This window comes from Triturus cristatus, chromosome 3_2 (assembly GCF_964204655.1).
Source record: "Triturus cristatus chromosome 3_2, aTriCri1.1, whole genome shotgun sequence".
In the NCBI taxonomy this organism is placed as follows: Eukaryota; Metazoa; Chordata; class Amphibia; order Caudata; family Salamandridae; genus Triturus; species Triturus cristatus.
This window is the reverse complement of record NC_140584.1, coordinates 990,074,464-990,094,886: the sequence shown is the minus strand read 5'-3', so window position 1 is coordinate 990,094,886 and position 20,423 is coordinate 990,074,464. Positions and strand designations below refer to the sequence as shown.

Sequence of the window (20,423 nt, the reverse complement as noted above, 5' to 3'; positions counted from 1 at the left end):
ATTTTTTAGAAGAGCTAATTAGAATATTTGATGACATCACAGGAAGCGGAGCCATACAACTTTGACATTAATGACAACATAGAAATTGACATTTGTAAAATGGTAAACCACATAAAATTAATGTAGAATGATTGCGATAGCGTTAACATACCAATCAACCACAAAGAATGATGGTAGCTATTGGCCTACTGAAATAAATTAACATTTGGGACACTTTGTTAACAATGTAAAATAAAGTGGAAAATTATATGGACATGCTAAAAAGAATCGTGACGGGGCATTTTGGTCATAACAAAAGTTCGTGTGTACCACACAACCCAGACCCTCTTCCTTTAGTACCTGCTCTGCGGAGCTCAATTGTCCACCGCCGCCTTCTTTCAGTGGCTCACACAGCAAGCAGGACCTGATGCCTTTACACCCGCAGCCAGGAGGCATTTTAGAAGCGGTCAGCAGCGTAGCCATCGGAATGCCTATCACTTAGCTGAGCAACAGATCCATCCTTTCTAACATATCCATGCTAATGCTATTTTAACTTAACCACCTCTCAAACGAGTAGGTACCAAGTCTGACGTTCAGTAACCTCGCCCTGGCTACCATTTTGGATTAGTGTTATTGGTCACTAAAGTAGATGGAAACACACTTAGTGAACAGAAACAGCAGTCCCTATAAGCAGCAAAAAAGATGAATTACGTTTCTGTTGTTCTATTGATATCACGTGTCACTAGTAATAAAATCACTAACACTCTATTTGATAAATATTTAATATACTGAGCGGTGTACTTCCGTTTGTGTATGATATGCTAACTAATATATTTTAAGAAAACACATAACATTCTGTCATTTTTTGTCAGTTTTAATCTCCAAGAAACGAAAGTATCGTCGTTGCAAAATGGCAGTCATATTTTCACCTATACAGAGTAATGGCCGACATAGACGAAGGACTAACACCGTGCTTGGACTGGAAGAGCGTGCGAGTCAGAGCAGTTTCCTATTCAGAGCAGAAGGTTCTTGTTCAGACAAATCCAATGTCTGTAAGGAGTAGGTGATTGAATTACACATGATATTTCATATTTTTCCGTTGTTTATGACTATTATTTATTAGATGTTTCAAAGCAAATTTTCTATTGAAAGGTCACGTTTTAATAACAAGTTAATTAAACCACTATTTCTTTGACCCCATTGGAGGATACCGCAGATCCTGCCGTTTCCGATTTGCTGTTTTTGGTATACACGAAGACGTTTACATGAACGATGTCCGTTATCTATTTCCACGCACCCACAGGGCTAAAATATGGATCCGGTGTGTGAGGGGTCAAAGGGCACATAAGGCGGGGAATTCATAAACTATATTACAGAAAGTTTGAGTTAGGGCGGGGGGAAACAGCGCAGCGGGTAAGTAGGAGTGACCTGAATTAGCAATGATATGGACATGCTTGGGTTTCAATTGCATAGTTGGATTGGTTTGGAGGGGGCACAATTTGTAGGTAGCAATCGGATCCAACGCACAGACATGTGGTGCAGAATAAGGCGACTGTGGTTTTTGAAGCCTGATAGGATAGATAGAAAGTATCCTATGTGGTTTCAATTGCAAGCCCCCATATTTTTTGTTTTGGCCAATACTTATTGTTTTCGTAACGGTATTTATAGTTGCGCTATACGCAGGCGAATGTTGATATGTTTGAGTAGCATATCTGCCAAGTTTTCAGACTGCTTTGTGTTCCATTCCCATGATTTCAGTGTACGAATGAGTGATTTTAGACAGCCAAACGCCTGACACTTTTTTTGTGAGTAAATCCAAGCAGGGAAGTCCATGGAAAAAATGACATATCAGAAATGATTCTCTTTTGAGTCGCGAGAAGCTCAATTAAGACTTAGAAACAGTTGCAAAGCACTGACAAAGCAATCTGATTGCATATTACTAAAAATATATATTGTCACAACACTTCTTTTATATTAAGCACCATGTCAGCTTATTTTGTGATAACCTATCGTATACTGTATAATCCAATTTTAAAATAATTACTTGCATATTCTAAGTCCTTTCAGTTGCACGATGGGGCCTCGTAGCACAGACCTTGGAAAATCATACAAATGTTACTAGACCTGCAGTTCCAGTAAATTGAATAATCTACTCCACCATCTAATGTACTTGACCGTAAACTGGTCTCAAATTGTGACATCGATAGCAAAAATTGTATTTTACTTAGTCGTCTTTTTCTTCATTGTCACATGAGTGTATCTTCAAATATGTCAGTTCAGCATTTCTGCTGTATAACACAAAACTCTTTTGTTTGATTAAATAGACTAGACGTTTGTTGCATGTGTAACAAAAATCTAGCCCACATATAGAATAAACATGACCTCTGACTTGCCTCTCAGTTTACTAATAGTATTGTCATCAGGGCAGGAGTGTTTCTCAATTCATGTTTTAACACTCACTTTTAATAAATATATTACTAAAGCATGATGTGGTTGCGCATTGTAATTGTGATTATTGTTAATACAATATATATATATTTACTGGTAAAGCTGCAAGATAGTAGGAAGGTTTTGGGCATTTTTTGGAAATGTACCGTCTGTAAATTATCATTTGCACATCACGAAGTAAAATGTTATGATTTTGTTTTTCATCCTATTTAAAATATTTTTTTCATCACTCACAAGTGCACAAAATGGGCTTTCACAACTACTGAAATATATTTTGAAATGTTTGTGCAGTTAAATATATTAGCTATTTAAATGTGTGTTAGGAAAACTGATACCCTACAGCCTTTCATTTCACACTTCATACAGCAGGTCAGACGGTTCTCTTTATAAAGTCCTGGAACTCTGCAGTCCAAGAAGGAAAAGTATTTGTAAACCGACTTCTGACCCCTGTCTCTGAACACAGCAAAAATGTGACAAGATAAAAACAAGATTTAAAGGCAACTCTATTGCTCCTTCACTTTCTGTCTGAACAGAACGCCTGTTCTTTGCCAGAACAAGTGAGTAGGTCTTAAATATAGCTTTACCTGGTAAAATCTGACTCGCCATAGCGAGTGAGCAAGTTGATTTTTTTGAGGCCTGTAGCACTATAATATGCTACTCTTTGAGTCAACTGGGCTGGTCAAATGCTGCAGCAATAGTGCTCCATCTGCTCCTACACTTCTCCTTGTATGGACTGTCACAAAAACATGTTTGTGACATATCCCTACGAGGTATGTTTCTGGTGTTAGGGTTTGGGCCACGACTCAGTCGTGTGAGGAGTATGTCCTAAGGCACCCAACGGTGATAGAGGTGGTCGGGGTACAAGTCTTATCCCACCTTAACAACTGGCTGTTAAAGGCTGGCTCTTCACAGTCAGCTGTGGACCACCTACAGGGGTTGGTGAACCTTCTTCCATTGCTGAGAATCATGATCGACATGCCAATATAACACCTGACTCAATCGGAGACTTTTTACCAGAGCAGTCCTCAATACGGTACACTTTCGGGACTTCTCTCCTTGCCAACAAGTCCAGTTCATTCGGGTGTGATCATAATATTGCAGCCTGGGTCCTAGGTACCTAAGTGCAAGGCTTCTTGGCTTGTTTTCCTTCTGCATCCTGCTCGTCAACCATGCCAGATGACACATGCAAGCTCTACAGTGCGATCTGAATTCTTAGGGAGCCCAGTAACCAGGGAACCAGTATGATTCTATCCAAATTTTGGAGAAGACTGCAAAAGATTTGCAGTGGTGGCGGATCAAACACGATTGGACCAGTGAAAGAGCCCTCTCCCTACCGTGCCCAGAGCGGATAGTTGTGACAGCTGCATCATTGCTGGATTGAGTTAATTTTGAGCAGTGGAGATCACAGGGCTCTGATCTCCTGCTGTGACGTGCCTCCACATCAGTCTGCTGGATTTTTGAGCAATTAGATTGGCATTCAGGAGATTCCTGCTGTCCATTAACAGGATACTTGTTTAGGGCAACACTGCCATCTGGTGGCAACGAACAGAGTGGGGGTGGGGTCCTGGGCTTTATGCCAAGGGTTCCTGCGCCTCAGTACCTTGCAGAATCATTGGGGCACTTTCCTGATCATGCACAATCTTGCTGGATCTTTAAATACTAGTGGGGGTGAACTCCGCTGATAACGCCTAGCAGATTATGAATGGCAGTTACAATCGGAAGTGGTACAATATGTCTTCAGAAGTCGGGAGTGCCCTGGCTCAAGCTCGTCGCCAGGGCCCAAGAAGTGCAATTCCAGCCCTTTTGAGCGCTCGAGTTTCCAAGAAGGCTCTCTCTGAGATGCATTCCACCTAGAGTGGAGCACAAAACTCCTGCAAACCTTTCTCCCACTACCTCTCCAGCTCAGAGTTCTGAAGATCAGGATCGATCAGTTGAGAATCATTATAGTGGCTCCAGATTGGGCAAATATAGTGTGATACTTTGAACTTCTGGGCATGAGCATCTGTTCTCTGATCAGTCTGCCACTTCGGAAGGATCTAGTTGCAGAAGCAAGGCAGGCCTGCCCGATCTCCACTCCATGTGCGGTGATTGAGCATCAGTGGACTACATTCAGTTTCCCCCTTGAAGTTGTGGCTGTCACCCTTATGCTCAGGCTTTGTTCTACAGAGTCTGTCTGTGTATGCCGAGACAAAAAGCTGGCCTAATGTGACACTCGCAGTGTAAACCCATTGCAAGCTAAACTGTTTGACTTGCTGCTCATTTGGCCTTTGGCTCAACCAGGACTTGCAATGGCCCCGGTTTAAGTTATCTGTCAGGCATTTTTGCATCCACCAAATCCACTGTCCTTCCTCAAATCTCCTATTGGGTTGCAATTTTTCTCAAAGGTCTGATTCACATTTCCTTCTGAACCCTTCATGATGCCACAGTGGGACCTTCATTTGGTCCTTTCTTTTCTCATGTCTACCAAAAGTTGTGACTTCCTTTTGTGTTACATCAGTCTTCTGACGTTCTTTGCCCCCACCTCACCCCTCCAAAAGGAAGAGAGGCTTCATCATTTGGTCCCGAAAAGAACTCTCAACTCCTCTATCGATCCTTCTAAAGAGCAGCATGTAGACGATCAGCTCTTTGGAGGGTTCTCTGGGGCAAAGAAAGGCCACACTGCAGGAAAGCACTTTGTCCAGTTGGAGAGTCCTGTGTATAAAGATCTGCTATGCGATGGCCACGAAGCGGCCTCCACAGGGCCTGAGGCCCATTCCAGGGGGCAAAGGCTGCTACTACTGCATTAGTACACGGGGTGTGTGTCCTGGATTTTTGTCTGACTGCAACATAATAATAATAATACAGAAGCTTGTAAAGCGCGACAGCTACCCCAAACAGGGGCGTCCCGGCGCTGACAGGCAATAGCATAGGCAAAGAAAGGTCGGCAGCCACTCCTGTTATATTAGACTGATTTGAAAAGCCAGGTCTTCAAAGCTTTCCGGAAAGCAAGTTCTGTGTTAGCCAGGCGGAGGTGACCTGGCAGGGAGTTCCACAATGTGGCTGCTCTAACCGAGAAGGTTCTCCCACCCAGGCGAGTTTTCCTAAAGTGGAGAGAGTGAAGCAGGTTTTGGGCGTTAGAACGCAGTACGCGGGAGTGTTTGTAGGGGCGTAGTCTGTCTTTCAGATATCTTGGACATCTGCCACTTAGAGCCCTGTAGGTCAAGGTCATAGCCTTAAAAATGATTCTCTTCTCTACTGGCAGACAGTGGAGTTTCAAAAGATGCGGAGAGACATGGACTCGAAAAGGCAGGTGACAGACCAGTCTCGCAGCCGCATTCTGTACCAATTGAAGTCGGTGAATCGCATATTTAGGGAGGCCAAGGTACAGGGTATTACCATAGTCCAGCCTCGAGGTGACTGTTGCGTGGACTACCGTTTTACGACAGTCTTCAGGTAAGCAGTGCAAAATTTTCCTTTAGGTTTTTTAATTTGCTAAAACAAGTTGCAGAGACTTGCTGGATTTGAGCTGAGAGGGAGAGATCTGTCTCCCATCTCACCCCCAAGTTCTGGATGCATTTGGCGGGGGAGGGCGGTGGACCCATTTCCACTGGCCACCACAGCTCGGCGTCAGGGGCATCGCCTTGACCGAAGAACAAAACCTCGGTCTTCCCCGCATTCAGTTTGAGTTTGTTTGAGTTCATCCAGACCGCAATGTCTCGTAAGCAGCCCTTAAAATTCATAAAGGCCTCTGCCGACTGCTCTTTAAAAGGGAAAAACAACTGGGTGTCGTCAGCATAGGAAATCGCTTTAACACCCCAGTTGGCGATCAAAGAGAAGAGCGGCGCGAGATAAAGGTTGAAGAGTAGGGGGCTCAGGGCAGAGCCCTGTGGAACCCCGCACCAAAGTTGTCTTGGATCAGATTCATATGGCTTAAGGGCGACCCTCTGCGTGCGGCCGCTCATATAGGATGTCAGCCAGGCTAAGACTTTACCCCCAAAGCCCGCGGCGTGTAACCTCTGTATCAGTATAGAATGATCCACGGTATCAAATGCCGCAGACAGGTCCAGAAGCACCAGCATTGCCGAATCACCGGAGTCCATTGCCCACCTAACTGACTCGGCAACCTCGGAGTGCGGTTTCTGTACTGAAACCGGCTCTAAAACCTGATTGTGTGTCATGTAGGGCCCCTCTAAGCTCGATGAAAGAGGTCAATTGGTGCTGAACCAGTTCCTCCAACATTTTGCCTGGGGCTGAGAGTAAAGAAATGGGACGGAGATTGCTGAAATCGTCTGGGTCGTCATTAGATTTCTTTTTTAAAGGCAGTAGAGTTGCATGTTTCCATGAATCCGGAAAGATGCCCGTGTCTAGCAAAGAGTTCCATAACTGCAGTAGTGACTCCGCCAGGGGGCCAGCTATTGTTTTCCAAAGTATGGGTGGGCAGGGATCGTCAGGGGCACCTGAGCGACATCTCTGGATAGCAGATAAGGCATCCAGAGATTGTATTGGGGTAAAATTAAGAAGCCCATGGGCCCCTGATGCAGTTAGGGATTTGTCAGGCGCCATAGTAGGCTCCGGTGGAGCAAAGGAGTCATAGACTTTTAAAAATTTTGTTTTCAAAATGAGTGGCTATTTTATCACACAAGGCTGGGGTGGGGTTTATTTTAGTCTCCAGCGCTTTGGGATTAAAAAAGGATTGGACTACTTTAAAAACCTCGCGGCCAGAGTGATCGGCATTCTGGATGCGATTCATAATGTGGGTTCTCATAGCTGCTTTTATGTCCCTATGATAATCTTTTAGTGCTTTTTTATATGCTGCCTTGGTTGAGTCGCTGTAGCTCCCTCTCCACAGGCGTTCCAATTTTTTGCACTTACTTTTTGTTGCTTTAAGGGCGCAAGAGAACCAGGCGGCAGTTGGAGATAGTCTCGTGGATTTGGCTATTGTAACTGGTGCCGCCTCGTCTACTGCAGAGGCAATCCATTTATAAATAGAGACTGTGTCTGTATTCGGATCAGAGAGTAGGTGGGGGCGAGTGGCTTGCAGGGCCGCACTTAAGTCAGCCGCATTCAGATTTTTCCAATTTCTCTTTAGCATCCAGCGGGGACCTTCCGATTGACCTCCATTTAGCAGGGGAAAGCCAAAAGGGATCAAATAGTGGTCAGACCATGTTTAAGGGACAGGACTCTCCATCACTAACTCAGTAAGAGAGGTAAAAACTAAGTCTAGGGTGTGACCTGCTTTATGCGTGGGGAAGGAGACCTGTTGGGTGAGGTTAGCGCCTGCCAATGCAGATATCAATTGACCTGCTTGTACGCAATTTGAAATGTCCGCATGTACATTGAAATCTCCAAGAACCAAGAAATGTGTGTATTTTACTGATTTTAGGGCAATCAGACTACATAAGTTTAGCAGGGCCGAGGTGGCACAATCGGGGGGGGGGTTCTGTGGATAAGAATGCCAGCCAGGGCAAAAGACGGATTGAATTGGATGCAGAAATGGAGGCCTTCAATGCCCCGCTCAACCATTGGTTCCGAGGACGTCATCACCCATGAGTCCTTGAGGATAATGGCAACTCCGCCCCCTCTTTTCCCGCCCTCTCGGTCGGCATGAAAGAACTTAAAGCCAGGCGGTATAGCTAAAGCAATTGAAGTCACCGTATCTGGATGGAGCCAAGTTTCTGTCAAAAATATTAGGTCCCAGACCCCATCATTAAGAACGGACCACACCTCTGTGGCATGCCTGACCAAAGATCTACAATTAATCAGGCAGGCTTTAATGTTCACCTTGCGCTTCTTTGCGTCACCCCGGGGATCCGGGTGTCTCGTATCACATCTAGGTATTGGCGCACGGCGAGGCCTCTTTCACTCTCGCTCCACGCTATTTGACTTACTTAAAAAGCTGCTAATTTTTGCTCTGCATCTAGTCCCGTGATTTTGCACATAATTGCTATTTGCACAACTTGTTTGTAATCCTGTTTTTAATCGTCCTCTGATTTGCAAGCATTTTTAAGTGGGGAATTTATCTTACTTGCTCTGGGGCTCTCCTACCGGTGTTCATAGCGTGGGTTACTCGGCGGGTCGCAGTCCCTGGTCCGTCACGGCTAACTGTGCCGATTGAACGGAGGGACGGACGCGACTCCGCCCACCTCGCGCCTTCCATTTCCGGGTCCGAGAGTATTTTAAACTGATGACTTGCCGGCCGCGCAGCGGACGCACGCAGCGGGCGCGCCTAAGGCAAGCCCGGCCGGACGCTGGCCAGAGCTGGCCTACATGCGCGAGTCAGGATCGATCAGTTTGTACACTGGTCACGGGATGAGCTGTTGGATCTTCAAGGTCCTCACTGTACCAGAGCTCATCAGCATGATCTTGCGGCCGGTCCATTACCACAGAGTTGTGGGACCTGCCACAGGAGCTTGGCTATGGCTATGGCCCCTAATACGAGTTGCAGAGTGTTGTATATAGTTCTGCAAACTGAAATTGTGTGTATGTTTTTTAATTTTTGGACTTTGTGTCTGATGGTTGTCAGCTTATGGGCAATACAAGAGGCCTCCGTTATTGCAACAAGTCAATTGCGTCTGTAGGCTTCATTGGTTCATTGGGAAATGTTGTGAGATGCCATATATGATCCTGATCTGTTCAATATCAGATGCCTGATCGGTTTAATATGAAAAGTTACTACCAAGGTAATAAGCCTGACTTACTTATTGTGAAATGGAATTATTAAGGTAGATAGGCATTTAAGTGTGGATTGTTATTACACTGCATTGAAGGTTGTAGAACTGTATCTAGGTGCATGTAATCTCGCAGCATAACTTAGTAAGTGTTGTTTGTTACCTCTCAGGATAAACCCTTGGAATAGACCATTTGCAATGTGATTCTTGTTACCACAGAAGTGGTGGTGTATGTAGTTTTGCCAGCTCTCCTTTTGTATGTATTGGTAGTTTTGTTGACTTTGCCTGATGAATGCCTTTTGAGTTTGAAGCCTGAGTTGGTGATGGTTTCAAGCCAGTGATAAAGGTTATAGACCTGATTGATTAATTTGCGAAAGTTAGGTCTGTGACTGAACTGTTTTTATGCACACGTACAACTAAGATGGTAAGTCTGAATTGTTGTGAATAGCATATGTTAATGCTAATCGTTATCTAAAGATGGATTGCAATTACATTGTTTTTGTAGACAGTCATTTTTGTTACATGACTCACTGGTTACTGTAGTAAAGAAGGATTTTGGTGTTGGTTACTTCCTTTGACAGACCATGGGTGTAGAAGACTTCCACTGCGATAATCCTTGCTAGACCCTTTCGTTAGGACCTTGTAATAAAAAAAAAAAACTGCATACATAAAGGATCTTTGATTCAGCCCTGTTTCTGCCTGTGACGTGCTTCTGCATAGGCAATGGGTTAGCCCTTGTCTACCATTGGCTGTATTGTTCTGTGAGGAGTTTTATTGTTTTTTTTGTACCTTGCACCTCCTCAGACAGTGATTCACTCGACACTTTGGCATTCAAATATGACCGTCCAGTGAGAGGCGTACCGGTTATCTGTCGTGGAATATGCATAGTGCGTTATTGTTGTTTACCATTCCAAGATGGCCAACATGTTGCTTCTAAAAATAGCAGCCATGTTGGAACTTTACAACAATACACTATGTACAGTACTACTGCAAAATGTCTGCCAGCTGCTGTTTTTAATTTTTGTTACATGTATATGCCATCAAGTTTAGGTGGCAGCATGTTTTTTTTTCTTCTACTTTGTTTCTTTCAATTTATTGTCCATATGATTCTTGACTTTGTGTGTCTGTTTTATTGTGGATGGGTAAGTGGATGAATGAAATAAGGATTCAGTGGGTGAATGGATGCATGTGTGACAGAAGGGAAACAGCATTTACAATGCAGACAGAACTATGCAGTGCCATTACAATGCAGGCACTGCAACACGCGTTGTTGCAATGCGTTCCTTTACAACGCAAGTCTTTAGAACAACTTGCTTTAGGGAATGCATTGTTGACTTTAATTTCAGAGGCTCTGTTGCACAGACTGGAATTGGAATAGTAAATCATACTATTCTAAAGTCCAGCACTTCCCTAAGGCAAGTCGTTTTACTGGAATGCGTGGTAACGACTCGTTCGTTGTAATGCCCGCGTTGTAAAAGCATGCGTGAATACGTCATCCACCTGTGACGGAGTGCCCTTTGTTGACTTGAGTGCCTAAAAACAAAAACATAACTGATTGAAGAGACACTCTTCGTTCAGACCTATTGGCATTACCAATGCTTGGTGAACAGGTGATTGTTTTGGTATGAAGGACAAATTAGAATTTTATATAAAGTTGGCATTCTGTGAAGTTTTCAGATATTGTGAGCATTTTGAGCAAAGTTTTGTAACCAATTTAAGTTGGTTGGTGTCCAGCATAAGTCAAACTGTTCTTTTTCTTATCGGTGTAGCCCAAGTTCCTCTGGCAGTTGGCTGAATGATTTTATAGTAGTCGAAATCCACACATCTATCTTTTATATTCCAATATTGTCTCATCTGGAGGAATTGGATAGCTGAGGTAATGCTGGGAGCCACTTACTATGCCACTGTGGCGTTTTCTCCCATTATCCTACCGTGTCATCCAATGTGTCTCAGGCCCTGATGCCAATGTGTAACCTGGTAATGCAGGGAGGAGACCTAAATCCCCAAATACTGTCCAGGCAAAAGACCAAGTGCGGTAGCCCCGCTGTCTCGATTTCCAGCCCGACCATCTGGTCCGCTCTGTCAGAAAAAAGCCAACTGTTTATTGGGAGTAATTCTGCAAAACCCAGGCAGCGGTCATACAGGGATTGGATGCAATTATTGAACACCACTATAGGTATCTTTCTCCGCCAGACATAGCCTGCAACTATTATTTGTAGTGAAACAATTTTTTCAATTGTTCTAAGGTGGGGTGGTCTTGGTTATGTTTAGGTACCAGCAACTCCGCGGCTCCAAAGTTGTGTACCCTGGTATGTGAATTCTGGGTTTACTGGGATGGCATAGTTATGTCCCTAGAGGTGATGGTCGTCTTTCTCTGACACCGGCATTAGGTGGGATTTTTCATAATTCACCTTGAGACCTGATTCCTCACTGAACTCCTTGCACATGTGCGGGGCATGCTTTAGGACTGTTGGCGCCTGATGCAACCCCGACCCCATGACCACCACCATCCTATAACGCTTGGCAAAATTTCACCTAATCTCTCCATAGCACCTCACATACATTTCATTTGTTATAAAGTGCTCATAAAGGCTGGCTTTACTAACCCACTCAGCTATCCACATAAAATAAAGAGCTGTTCTTTGCTGCATGCATATTAACCCTCTGCTCTACTTTATGACGAGTCAAAACAGCCACTAGGCAAAACACCAAGGGAGGGCCCATCTGGAACACCTTGCATACAGGTACTATGTGTTATTGTTTTTCTGTTACAGAGGTCCCTTTTCCTATGCTCTGCAAGCACCTGAGCTAGGTATAGGGGGTGTACTTGGTTTGGCAAATCTACAGCCTGCATTTATCCATCCGTATGCAGGATGGGGAAATTAAAGGCTCAGGAGGTAGCACATGATTCACCTATTGCTAAAAGGCCACAGTACAGCCGGTGATAATTGTGTTATGAACAAGATTAACGATATCCTAGAAGTGGAAAAGATACTAAACTTCTCAGATGACCAGAACCATGTTCTATTGTCCAAAAGCCAGGAATTCCAAGCAAAGAAAAAAGATCAAAAAAGAGCGTTCCAGAGATTTTTACGAGGAAAAAGGCTCTCCCCATCCCACCCTACCGTCTGATTTCCCTTTAGACTTGTACCATCATTCGAATGACTCCGACCACCTTACAGGGGGCAATGCAGTGATTGTTGTGAATTCTGATGTCGCGTGTAAAAATAGGTTTGCTGTCTTGAGTCCACAAAATATTGACACAAACGTTAGAGGTGGGGGCTAATGTTGCTGATTTACCCAGGGTTTCTGTTCAATCTTTTTAGCTTAATGGAGGTGATCAAGGGGCTCAGGGACGAGGTTCGAGCTTTGAAATGGACCATAAAATCCTTGGAAACAAACATTTAAAATACTAAATCACCAAAGGGGAATCCAACTGTTGCTATGTCTGCAGTGCCGCAGGGAAACCCAGAGCACCCAAGCAACAAGTGCTCGAGCCCCAGGAAGTTGCACCCCCTCCAGACTCCCAGTCTATCTTTAGCCCAGATAGATCTCCCATTCCAACTAGCCCCTGCTCCCCATTGTCGTGTGGTACAAACAGTATTCGGCCTGGTGGCTAACAGGCTTCCGGAACAAACAATCTCCAAGAAACTTGGGTCTGGCATATGGACAATCTGGCATGAAGAGGGCAGGGGTAAGGGTCCTACACATTTGGGAGGGGTAGAGGCAGAACGGGGAGAGGACCCTGGTGTTTTCAACCACTATGGGTATCTGTACCAACTTATACAAACATGCCTCCTGCCTCGCTCATATAACCCCCACCTCCAACATAGAAGAGATCTAGTGGCTCTGGGACCGCGGCAACTTACTTTTGGACAGGTTCAATTTTTTTCTGGTCCATGTTCCAAAGGTAGCCCCAAGGTGCTGGGAAGATCAGGATTCCCTGGCCAACATGGTCATTCGTTGGCTTAGGCATGTGATAGGGGGATGCTCCATTATCAGGAGTGACAGCCTAAGAGCAGAGCGTATTGAGATCCCTGGACAGATGTAGTAAGGGTGGGTTTGATGGATTGTGGTTTGGTTGAAAGACTCTTTATCTATGGATGCTCACAGGATTTATAATGGGACACCCAGGTTCAGATTAGATACAGGGATGATTATGGTATACAGCATTTCTCCAGAAGTGGCCCACACAATCAAGTTGGATCCAGCAGTTTAGGAGATATTGACTGATTGAATACAACTCCCATAGGGATGAGCCTCGGAAGCAGTCATGTGAAAAGACCAGGATCCCAGGCGAAGAGTCCTTGGGAACTATGTACTACAAGACCATGTCCGTGAAATGTGACTTGGTGAATACAATAATCTCCAATGGTAGGGCATACAGTGGTGAAGATGGGCATGTGGTGTCTTCTCTTAGGCCGGAAATAGCCTGTGGGGGGGTACCCGTACACATAGCCAGGTAGTATCTGTGGAGCACACTAAGGAATTACTAAAAAGTCTGTCCTGGAACGTAGCTGAGATAGGCACTAAGCTGGGGGACTCTGAGGACTGTTTATAGATAATTACAAAATCTGTCTCTTCCAGGAGACTTGGAGTTTAGTACCCATTGTTAGGAATGGGTACACCTCATTTTATACCCCTGCACTTCAATCCCTTAGAGAATGGCCATCGGGAGGTGTAGCAATATGGGTGCGGACAGATTTGCAGTGCTCAAAAGACCATGCCTGTTGATTCCCCAGATGTGTTGGCTGTTGGAGTAGGTTTTAATTGTGGCAACTCCTTGGTGTTGATTAAGGTCTCTAATCGGGTTGTGGGGAGTAAAGGAGGAACTTAGATGCTTGAGTATCTTGGAGGACTTTCTGTTTGAGCATAAGAGTGGAGGGGATCTGATTATAACCAGTGACTTGAACGCCACCTTCGAACCACTTATTTCAATGGACCCTGATTTACTGGCTGAGACCTTGGCGCACGACTTTAAGCACCCGTGCAAGAGCCAGAAGGTAACCCCAAGGTATACAAAGGCATTTAGGGTAACTAAAACTCCACTTCTGTTAGCTGCCAAGACCAGGCATAGGTTACAACTTGGGCAAAAAAAGAACTAGGATGAACTGTCGTGCTCTGTCGTCCAAAGACCATGTCAAATTCTGGGCCAACTTGGCAATAAGATCGAATGGTGGTAAATGATCTGTGGAGTACTTTGTATAACCTTATGATTAGGTATCCCACTTTAGTAACCTATAAACTTTTATGAATGCCGTGATGTGGCCGTGGGCTGGTGGCAAATCCTAAGGACATCCGCAGTCTAGAAATAACCCTGTGGGCGACTGAGGAGGCCTTTGGCGCCACGTTACTAGGGAAAGCACCAGGACCCAATTGAATACCAAATGAGATTTTTGAAGTGCATTTAGGGGTCTGGGGCCCTATATGAACAATCTGACGAATGCCGTTCTAAAGGGTATGCAGATTCATGTTTCCTGGTATTTGGCGTAAATGATCCCAATTTACAAAAAGCGTCAGCCTAGTGCCCCTAGAAATTATAGACCAATCAGTTTAATTGACGCTGCACACAAATCCTGAAGGACCTTGCAGATAGGATTAGAGACCATAACGTGCCATCAGAGTTCCAGGTACGACTTAGAGGGGGAATTAGTACAGTAGACCAGGTCTTTTGCTTTAATTGCCTCTTTTGGAAGTTTGTGACTGTTAACAAGGGACAACTTTTTGTCGCCTTTGTTTGCGCAAATGATGCTAGTGCGTGTTTTGAAACGTATTAATGGTGGCAAGTGGTGCTTTGCTTTTTGACATGATAGCCACCTTTTGACAAGAGCCATTGTTCTGTTGTGAGCCACCTTTTGACAGAAGGCCTAACTGTTGCTCTAGACTATTCTTTTGTAACTTATAAGAGAAAGCTCAGGTTTAATTTATATGCCTTTGTGTGCACTTAAGGATAGTGGCAATTTGGTTCTGTTATTATTACATAAGTATGTGATTTTATACAAAGTTGTGTCATTTAGCACTTCCATTGGGGGTTTAACAAACTCATGTATGCACTCGTTTTATTCTTCATCCTTGGGGGTCTAAACTTGTTGTTTCTCTGTACAAGAAATGTTATTCCTGTATGCTGCGATGCTTCAGCTCTCTTACTTGATTGCAATTGTTTTTACATCTTGATTTATTGCTGTATTGCTACATTTTTTTCACTTTTATGACTAATTGTCGAATAAAGCTTATTGAACTGAATTATGCTTAGCTTCATTAAATCTTTTTCATTTTATTTGCTTTCAGCAGTTATTTACCTTCGGGACACAGAAGCGGATAGATGCATGCTTGGTTAGGAAGTAGTCTTTACATCAATCATAAAATCAAAATTATAGGACTGTTTTTATGTTTATATTTGTTTTATTCCTTGCAGCACCAAACCGGTAGTTAAGCATTGTTACCTCTGTAGTTATGCATTGTAATCTCTGTAGTTTAAGCATTGTAATCTCTGATAGGACTGTTTTAGAGGACATGGTAAGACAAAAAAGAAATTTTGAAAGTCCCTTTGGGCAAAGTACATTAAGAACAAGACTGACCAGGTTGGCAAATCCCGATAGTGACTTGACCGAGAGGTGGTCTAGTAGCCGAGGCTATGACTGTTTACATTTCTGTTCTCTTTATCTAGTTCTAGTTAGGCATTTATAGTCCATGATCCCACGACACAAGTTTCATGTTTGCATGATCCGAGTCCCAAGAGGTACATGTTGTGATTTAGAGGGTGAGCGTTAAGAATGTGTAGTGAACTCAGAAAGGGGAAGGGAAGGGAAAAGGCAAACTATCTCTAAGGTATTGTAATCCATATTCATCGTGGAAAAAATTAAGATGATCTATGGTTAGTCTTCTCTGTTCACAAGGGTCAACATAGCAGATGGTTTTAAGATTCTCAGTGGCGAGAAAAAGAAACTGAAGTAAATTCTGAAGTTAAAAACCAAAATGGACATAGCTTGCATATCGCCATCATAATAGACAAAAAGCTTCAAGAAGACCAAGCTATAGTGGTATAACTCTGGTTACTCCATAACCAAAATACAATAAATCTCTTCTATCATGTGGTTTGAGACTAGATCGGTATTTTTTGTATTTCTATTTTAGTTAATTAATTTATTTTATTGCCTGCGTTGCAACCTGTGGGTCTAAAAGTAATCTGGTACTCACATTAGCATTGATTTTTCACATCAAGCTTCTCATTCTTTTGAGTATATAGTTTAGGTCATGGTGGTCTGCATTTAAAGAATAAGAAACAAATTAATTTAATTTGTCTTGTGACGTCAAAGATGGTCTTACGATGAATGATCTTCAGTATACATTTTTTCAATGTTCAGAAGCCAACTGGTTCACCATTTAAAAAGCAATAATTTCATTAGCGGTGAAGGCTGGAAACATTTGTGTATTTATTTAATTACTGGACCTTTAGATGATGTGAAAATGTTCCATGAAATATAGAGATCATGACAACCTAATCTTTGATAGTAGTCCGGATTTACATTCGCAAAAATGAGTGGATGTGAGGTAGCGGTGGCTGGGGCAGGTGATTTGGAGGTAAAACTTGACACGCTAAGAGGACAATATACTAACTTGGCTGCTTATAATCAGAAACCAGAGGTAACCAGAACCAAAAAGGATAGGAGTTCTCTGCAACTAGTAGCATGAGGAGAGACTGGAGCGAATCGCGTTTACTACTGATAATTTTAGTGGAGTAAGTGTTCTCCTTGTTGCTTGGAAAGACCTTTAGATTGATGCCAAAAACAGTTGTAGCTTGAAGTCATAACTTTTAGACAGCTGTACTCCGTAGGCAGAGATTGACAACACAGAAACAAGTAAGACTCCACAGGATCTTGACATCTGAAATATTTCCTGTATCTAATGGAAGTGGGGTATGGCCATGATGCCAAGCTGAATGGTCTAAATGGAGACTGGGCTCCAATAAAGTCTGGTTAAATTCAATGCATCAAGAAGTAATAAGCTCACCAAATTAAAGGTTGGAAATGGAGAGCAGTTGTGAGCTACAGATGCCGACTTTTGCCTGGGAAGATGAGTGATCTGCTCAGAGCGCCATATACTATGCCAGAAAAGCAGGCAACACTGTGCTGATGAGGGTGTCTTAGAAGATAGGCCAAATTTCACTGGCATGTCCTTAGCCGATACCATGCAGAGCTGTCAACCACTTTAAGAGCCCATCTATGGAGACTGTAGATGGGGTGGTGTGGCACTGTGTGGGGGAGGCCACTGGCCCTGATGGGCTGCATTATGCTGCCTTCCAGCCAAGGAATGGAGACAAAGGAAGGCATTATTGTGGATGTGTTGAAGGCAGGGGAAGTGCAGCAGTAAGGAGGCAGTGTTGAAATACAGAAAGGCTTGAGCAGTGGTGGAGCAAGCCTGTGTAGGTCAAACAAATGTAGTGGAGAACAATTGGTGACTACTCTTCACCAGCAAAGGTCTATAGGATGACTACGACCTCTGAAAACAAGTGGGAGACTGGCCCAAATTTGTTGGGCAAAAGAGAAGGAGCGGGGTAAGGTAGTAGATGCGTAACCCAAAGAGGTCAAGCTGCTTGCCAAGTGACCCTACACCATGAGGCTGATAGGATGACTAAATAAAACGGGAGCAAGGCATGACTGGGGAACAAAATGAGTAAGAATCGCATGACTAAGACAACTAAGCAAATTGCATGCTCTTGCAGGATGAAAGAACTTAAATACTGCCATCATCCTCCGTTGAAAAGTGATCGCCATAAGGGGCGTATAACACAATCGCTGCAAACTAAGGCATAAGGACACTACTTTGGCTGATAAGGATAATTTACGAGCAGGCATATAAAATAGCCCCCTAACTGGTGAGACAATTGAGGCAAAAGTTGGAAAAGGGGTTAATAGGGTAAATCACACCTTTGAATGTTTTATCACTGACCTACGCAGAGCTAAGCACCTATCTGAGGAAGCTCTAATGCCATACGTAACCACTACAACCCTTCATCAAACCTCCCAGGCTCAGAAAGATGAACTAAGGGCATTGATTACTCAGGCTGAGATCTTGGTAGTAATTTAATTCCGAAATAAGCCGAAGGCCCCCCCGAGTCCAGATGAATGTACCGCAAGCTTCTAGATGACATTTGCTGGCACCTCATCACAACACTTTTTAATACATTTGCAAAGGGAGGTGATATCACCGTAACCATGAGGGAAGCCAAATTTCACGGATTCGAAACCCTGGCAATTAACCTAAACTCTGTCTCCTACAGGCTGATCGCGTTGTTGAATGTTGGCACCAAATTATTTGCGATGGTTCTTGCAACATGAATAGAAGCACTAGGTCCCAGCATTATTCGGAAGTCTGTTTCTGTCCTTCATCCTTAGAAGTCCGAGTCGAAAGCAAAGCGTAGTCTGGGACTAAGGTCTTCGGTGGGAAGGCCCTAGTCTGGGGGCCTCCTTCTCATCTCGTGGGAATTGGTAAGTTAAGTGTCCCGAGCAAAGCACGGCTTCCCCGCCGAGTAGTTCAAGTTTATTGCACACAGCCAGCTACCAGCCCTCTTCAAGTAGGGAGGTAAGTGCTTAAAAATGAGTGTCGCTGTCCCTGCATCTAGGGCTCTGGTTAGGGTGACCAACTGTCTGTAAATTTCACGGATCGTCCGTTATTTTAGTATGATTTCGGTAATGCGTCCGTAATTTGGGGTCCCCAAATTACGGACGCCTTACAGACATCATACTAAAATCAAGTTGGGGAATTTCAGGAAGGTGTGCTGGTCCCCTGCGAGAGGCCCCCTGAGTCTAAAAGTTTCCACGCTGGGCCTCTCGCACTTATCTTAATCTGTAGACTGAGGCTGCCTGCAGCAGCCCCTCCCGGACCTCGCAAAGACTGTGGACTGGCCCATTATCATTCTGAGATTGAAGACGATTATCACAGATAGAATGACCATGGGCCCTATTGTAGTGACCGCATGTGGTGTGCCTTCTCCTGCACAAATCTTGATTGCGGAAAGGGCCCAATGTCGCTTTACAAAGCTGCGTGCATACTGAAACTATGAAGTGCACGATTGTCTCCACCTTATATAAACTTATTTTGACTTGTACTTATTTTGGTTGTCTATTTACTTATATACTATTGTGCGACCCCCTCTATGTCTGTAAAACACATGTTTTGTCCCAATTTTTGTCCTGAATTTTTACACTGACCGTCCTGAATTTTCACCCATGCCAGTTGGTCACCCTAGCTCTGGTGCGTGGGTGCCGAGGGAATCCCAGTCACTACTCCGCCAGCGTGCGAGTGCAGAAGTGCAGAGGTCCCAGTGATTCAATAATATTGAAATCTGGGAGAGATGGATTTATTACATCTCTGCTTTTCCTAACCATTTCGTTTGACTCTTTAAATTGCTCCCTGTCCACTCAAGACACTGCTTGGAATTCTCTTAAAGCTGCTAATGTAAATTACGTTTATTTATTTTGGGTTTTGAAAGATGTGCATTTTCGTGGGACTGGAGCTGATCGAAGTAAGTCGGTCATCGGGACACACTGGATTTTTTATTTATATATATATATATATATATATATATATATATATCTATCACCGGCAGCAGCAGTGCCAGTCAGCCCTCAAAGTTTCCAATCGAGACTGCCAGACGCGTTTCGGGCAATTTGCTGCCCTTGTTCACCAGCTCTACAAAATCAGGCAGGGACAGCGGATCTGTGCAGGAATAGCTTTATTTAAATATGGAGTCCCGCCCCCATGGGCGTGAGCAGTAACCCCTTCAAGTGCGACCTCCTCATTGGGGCAACCTTTGTTTTTTCAAATTTAGCGGCCAGCCCGGTCGCGAGGGAGTGCCGCTGCCTTAACCTGGTGGATCCACGGTGTTTGAGCACTATGAGCGCTGATTGGAGTGAAGGGGGCCTGATGGCCGGTAAATATTGGCAGGAGTGCAAGTAACTCTACAATTTTTTTCAAGCCCTCTGGGGTAATGACATTGTGAGAACTACTTCATCGGGGTCTGCGGCACCCAACCCGGTTTTATTGGAATGGAGAGTCAAGAGCAGCTATGGGTTAAGACTACATCAACCATAATGCCTTGCTTGCTCACGCCCATGGGGGCGGGACTCCATATTTAAATAAAGCTATTCCTGCACAGATCCGCTGTCCCCGCCTGATGTTGTAGAGCTGGTGAACAAAGGCAGCAAATTGCCTGAAACGCGTCTGGCAGTCTCGATTGGAAACTTTGAGGGCTGACTGGCACTGCTGCTGCTGGTGTGATCGTGTGCAGTAACCCCTTCAAGTGCGACCTCCTCATTGGGGCAACCTTCGTTTTTTCATATATATTCT

The 20,423-nt window shown here is 44.1% G+C and overlaps 2 protein-coding genes across 5 annotated transcripts in view; one reads left to right on the top strand and one right to left on the bottom strand.

Moving 5' to 3' along the window:
- Positions 1-601, bottom strand: part of ALKBH4 (alkB homolog 4, lysine demethylase) — a 29,858-nt gene extending 29,257 nt beyond the window's left edge. The window contains exon 1 of the mRNA XM_085649598.1: positions 340-601. Within this exon, the coding sequence (XP_085505724.1) occupies positions 340-462 (123 nt within the window). The 5' untranslated portion in view covers positions 463-601. The remainder of the gene's footprint in view (positions 1-339) is intronic.
- Positions 602-905: 304 nt separating this feature from the next.
- The window catches only part of LRWD1 (leucine rich repeats and WD repeat domain containing 1), a 169,367-nt gene continuing 149,849 nt past the window's right edge, over positions 906-20,423 (top strand). Inside the window, exon 1 of one of the 4 annotated variants that reach the window (XM_085649592.1) lies at positions 906-1,038. The gene's annotated coding sequence lies outside the window, so the exon portion shown is untranslated. Of the gene's footprint in view, positions 1,043-1,280; positions 1,393-20,423 lie in introns of those variants that run through there. The other 3 variants (XM_085649593.1, XM_085649591.1, XM_085649595.1) reach the window with 3 other exon arrangements.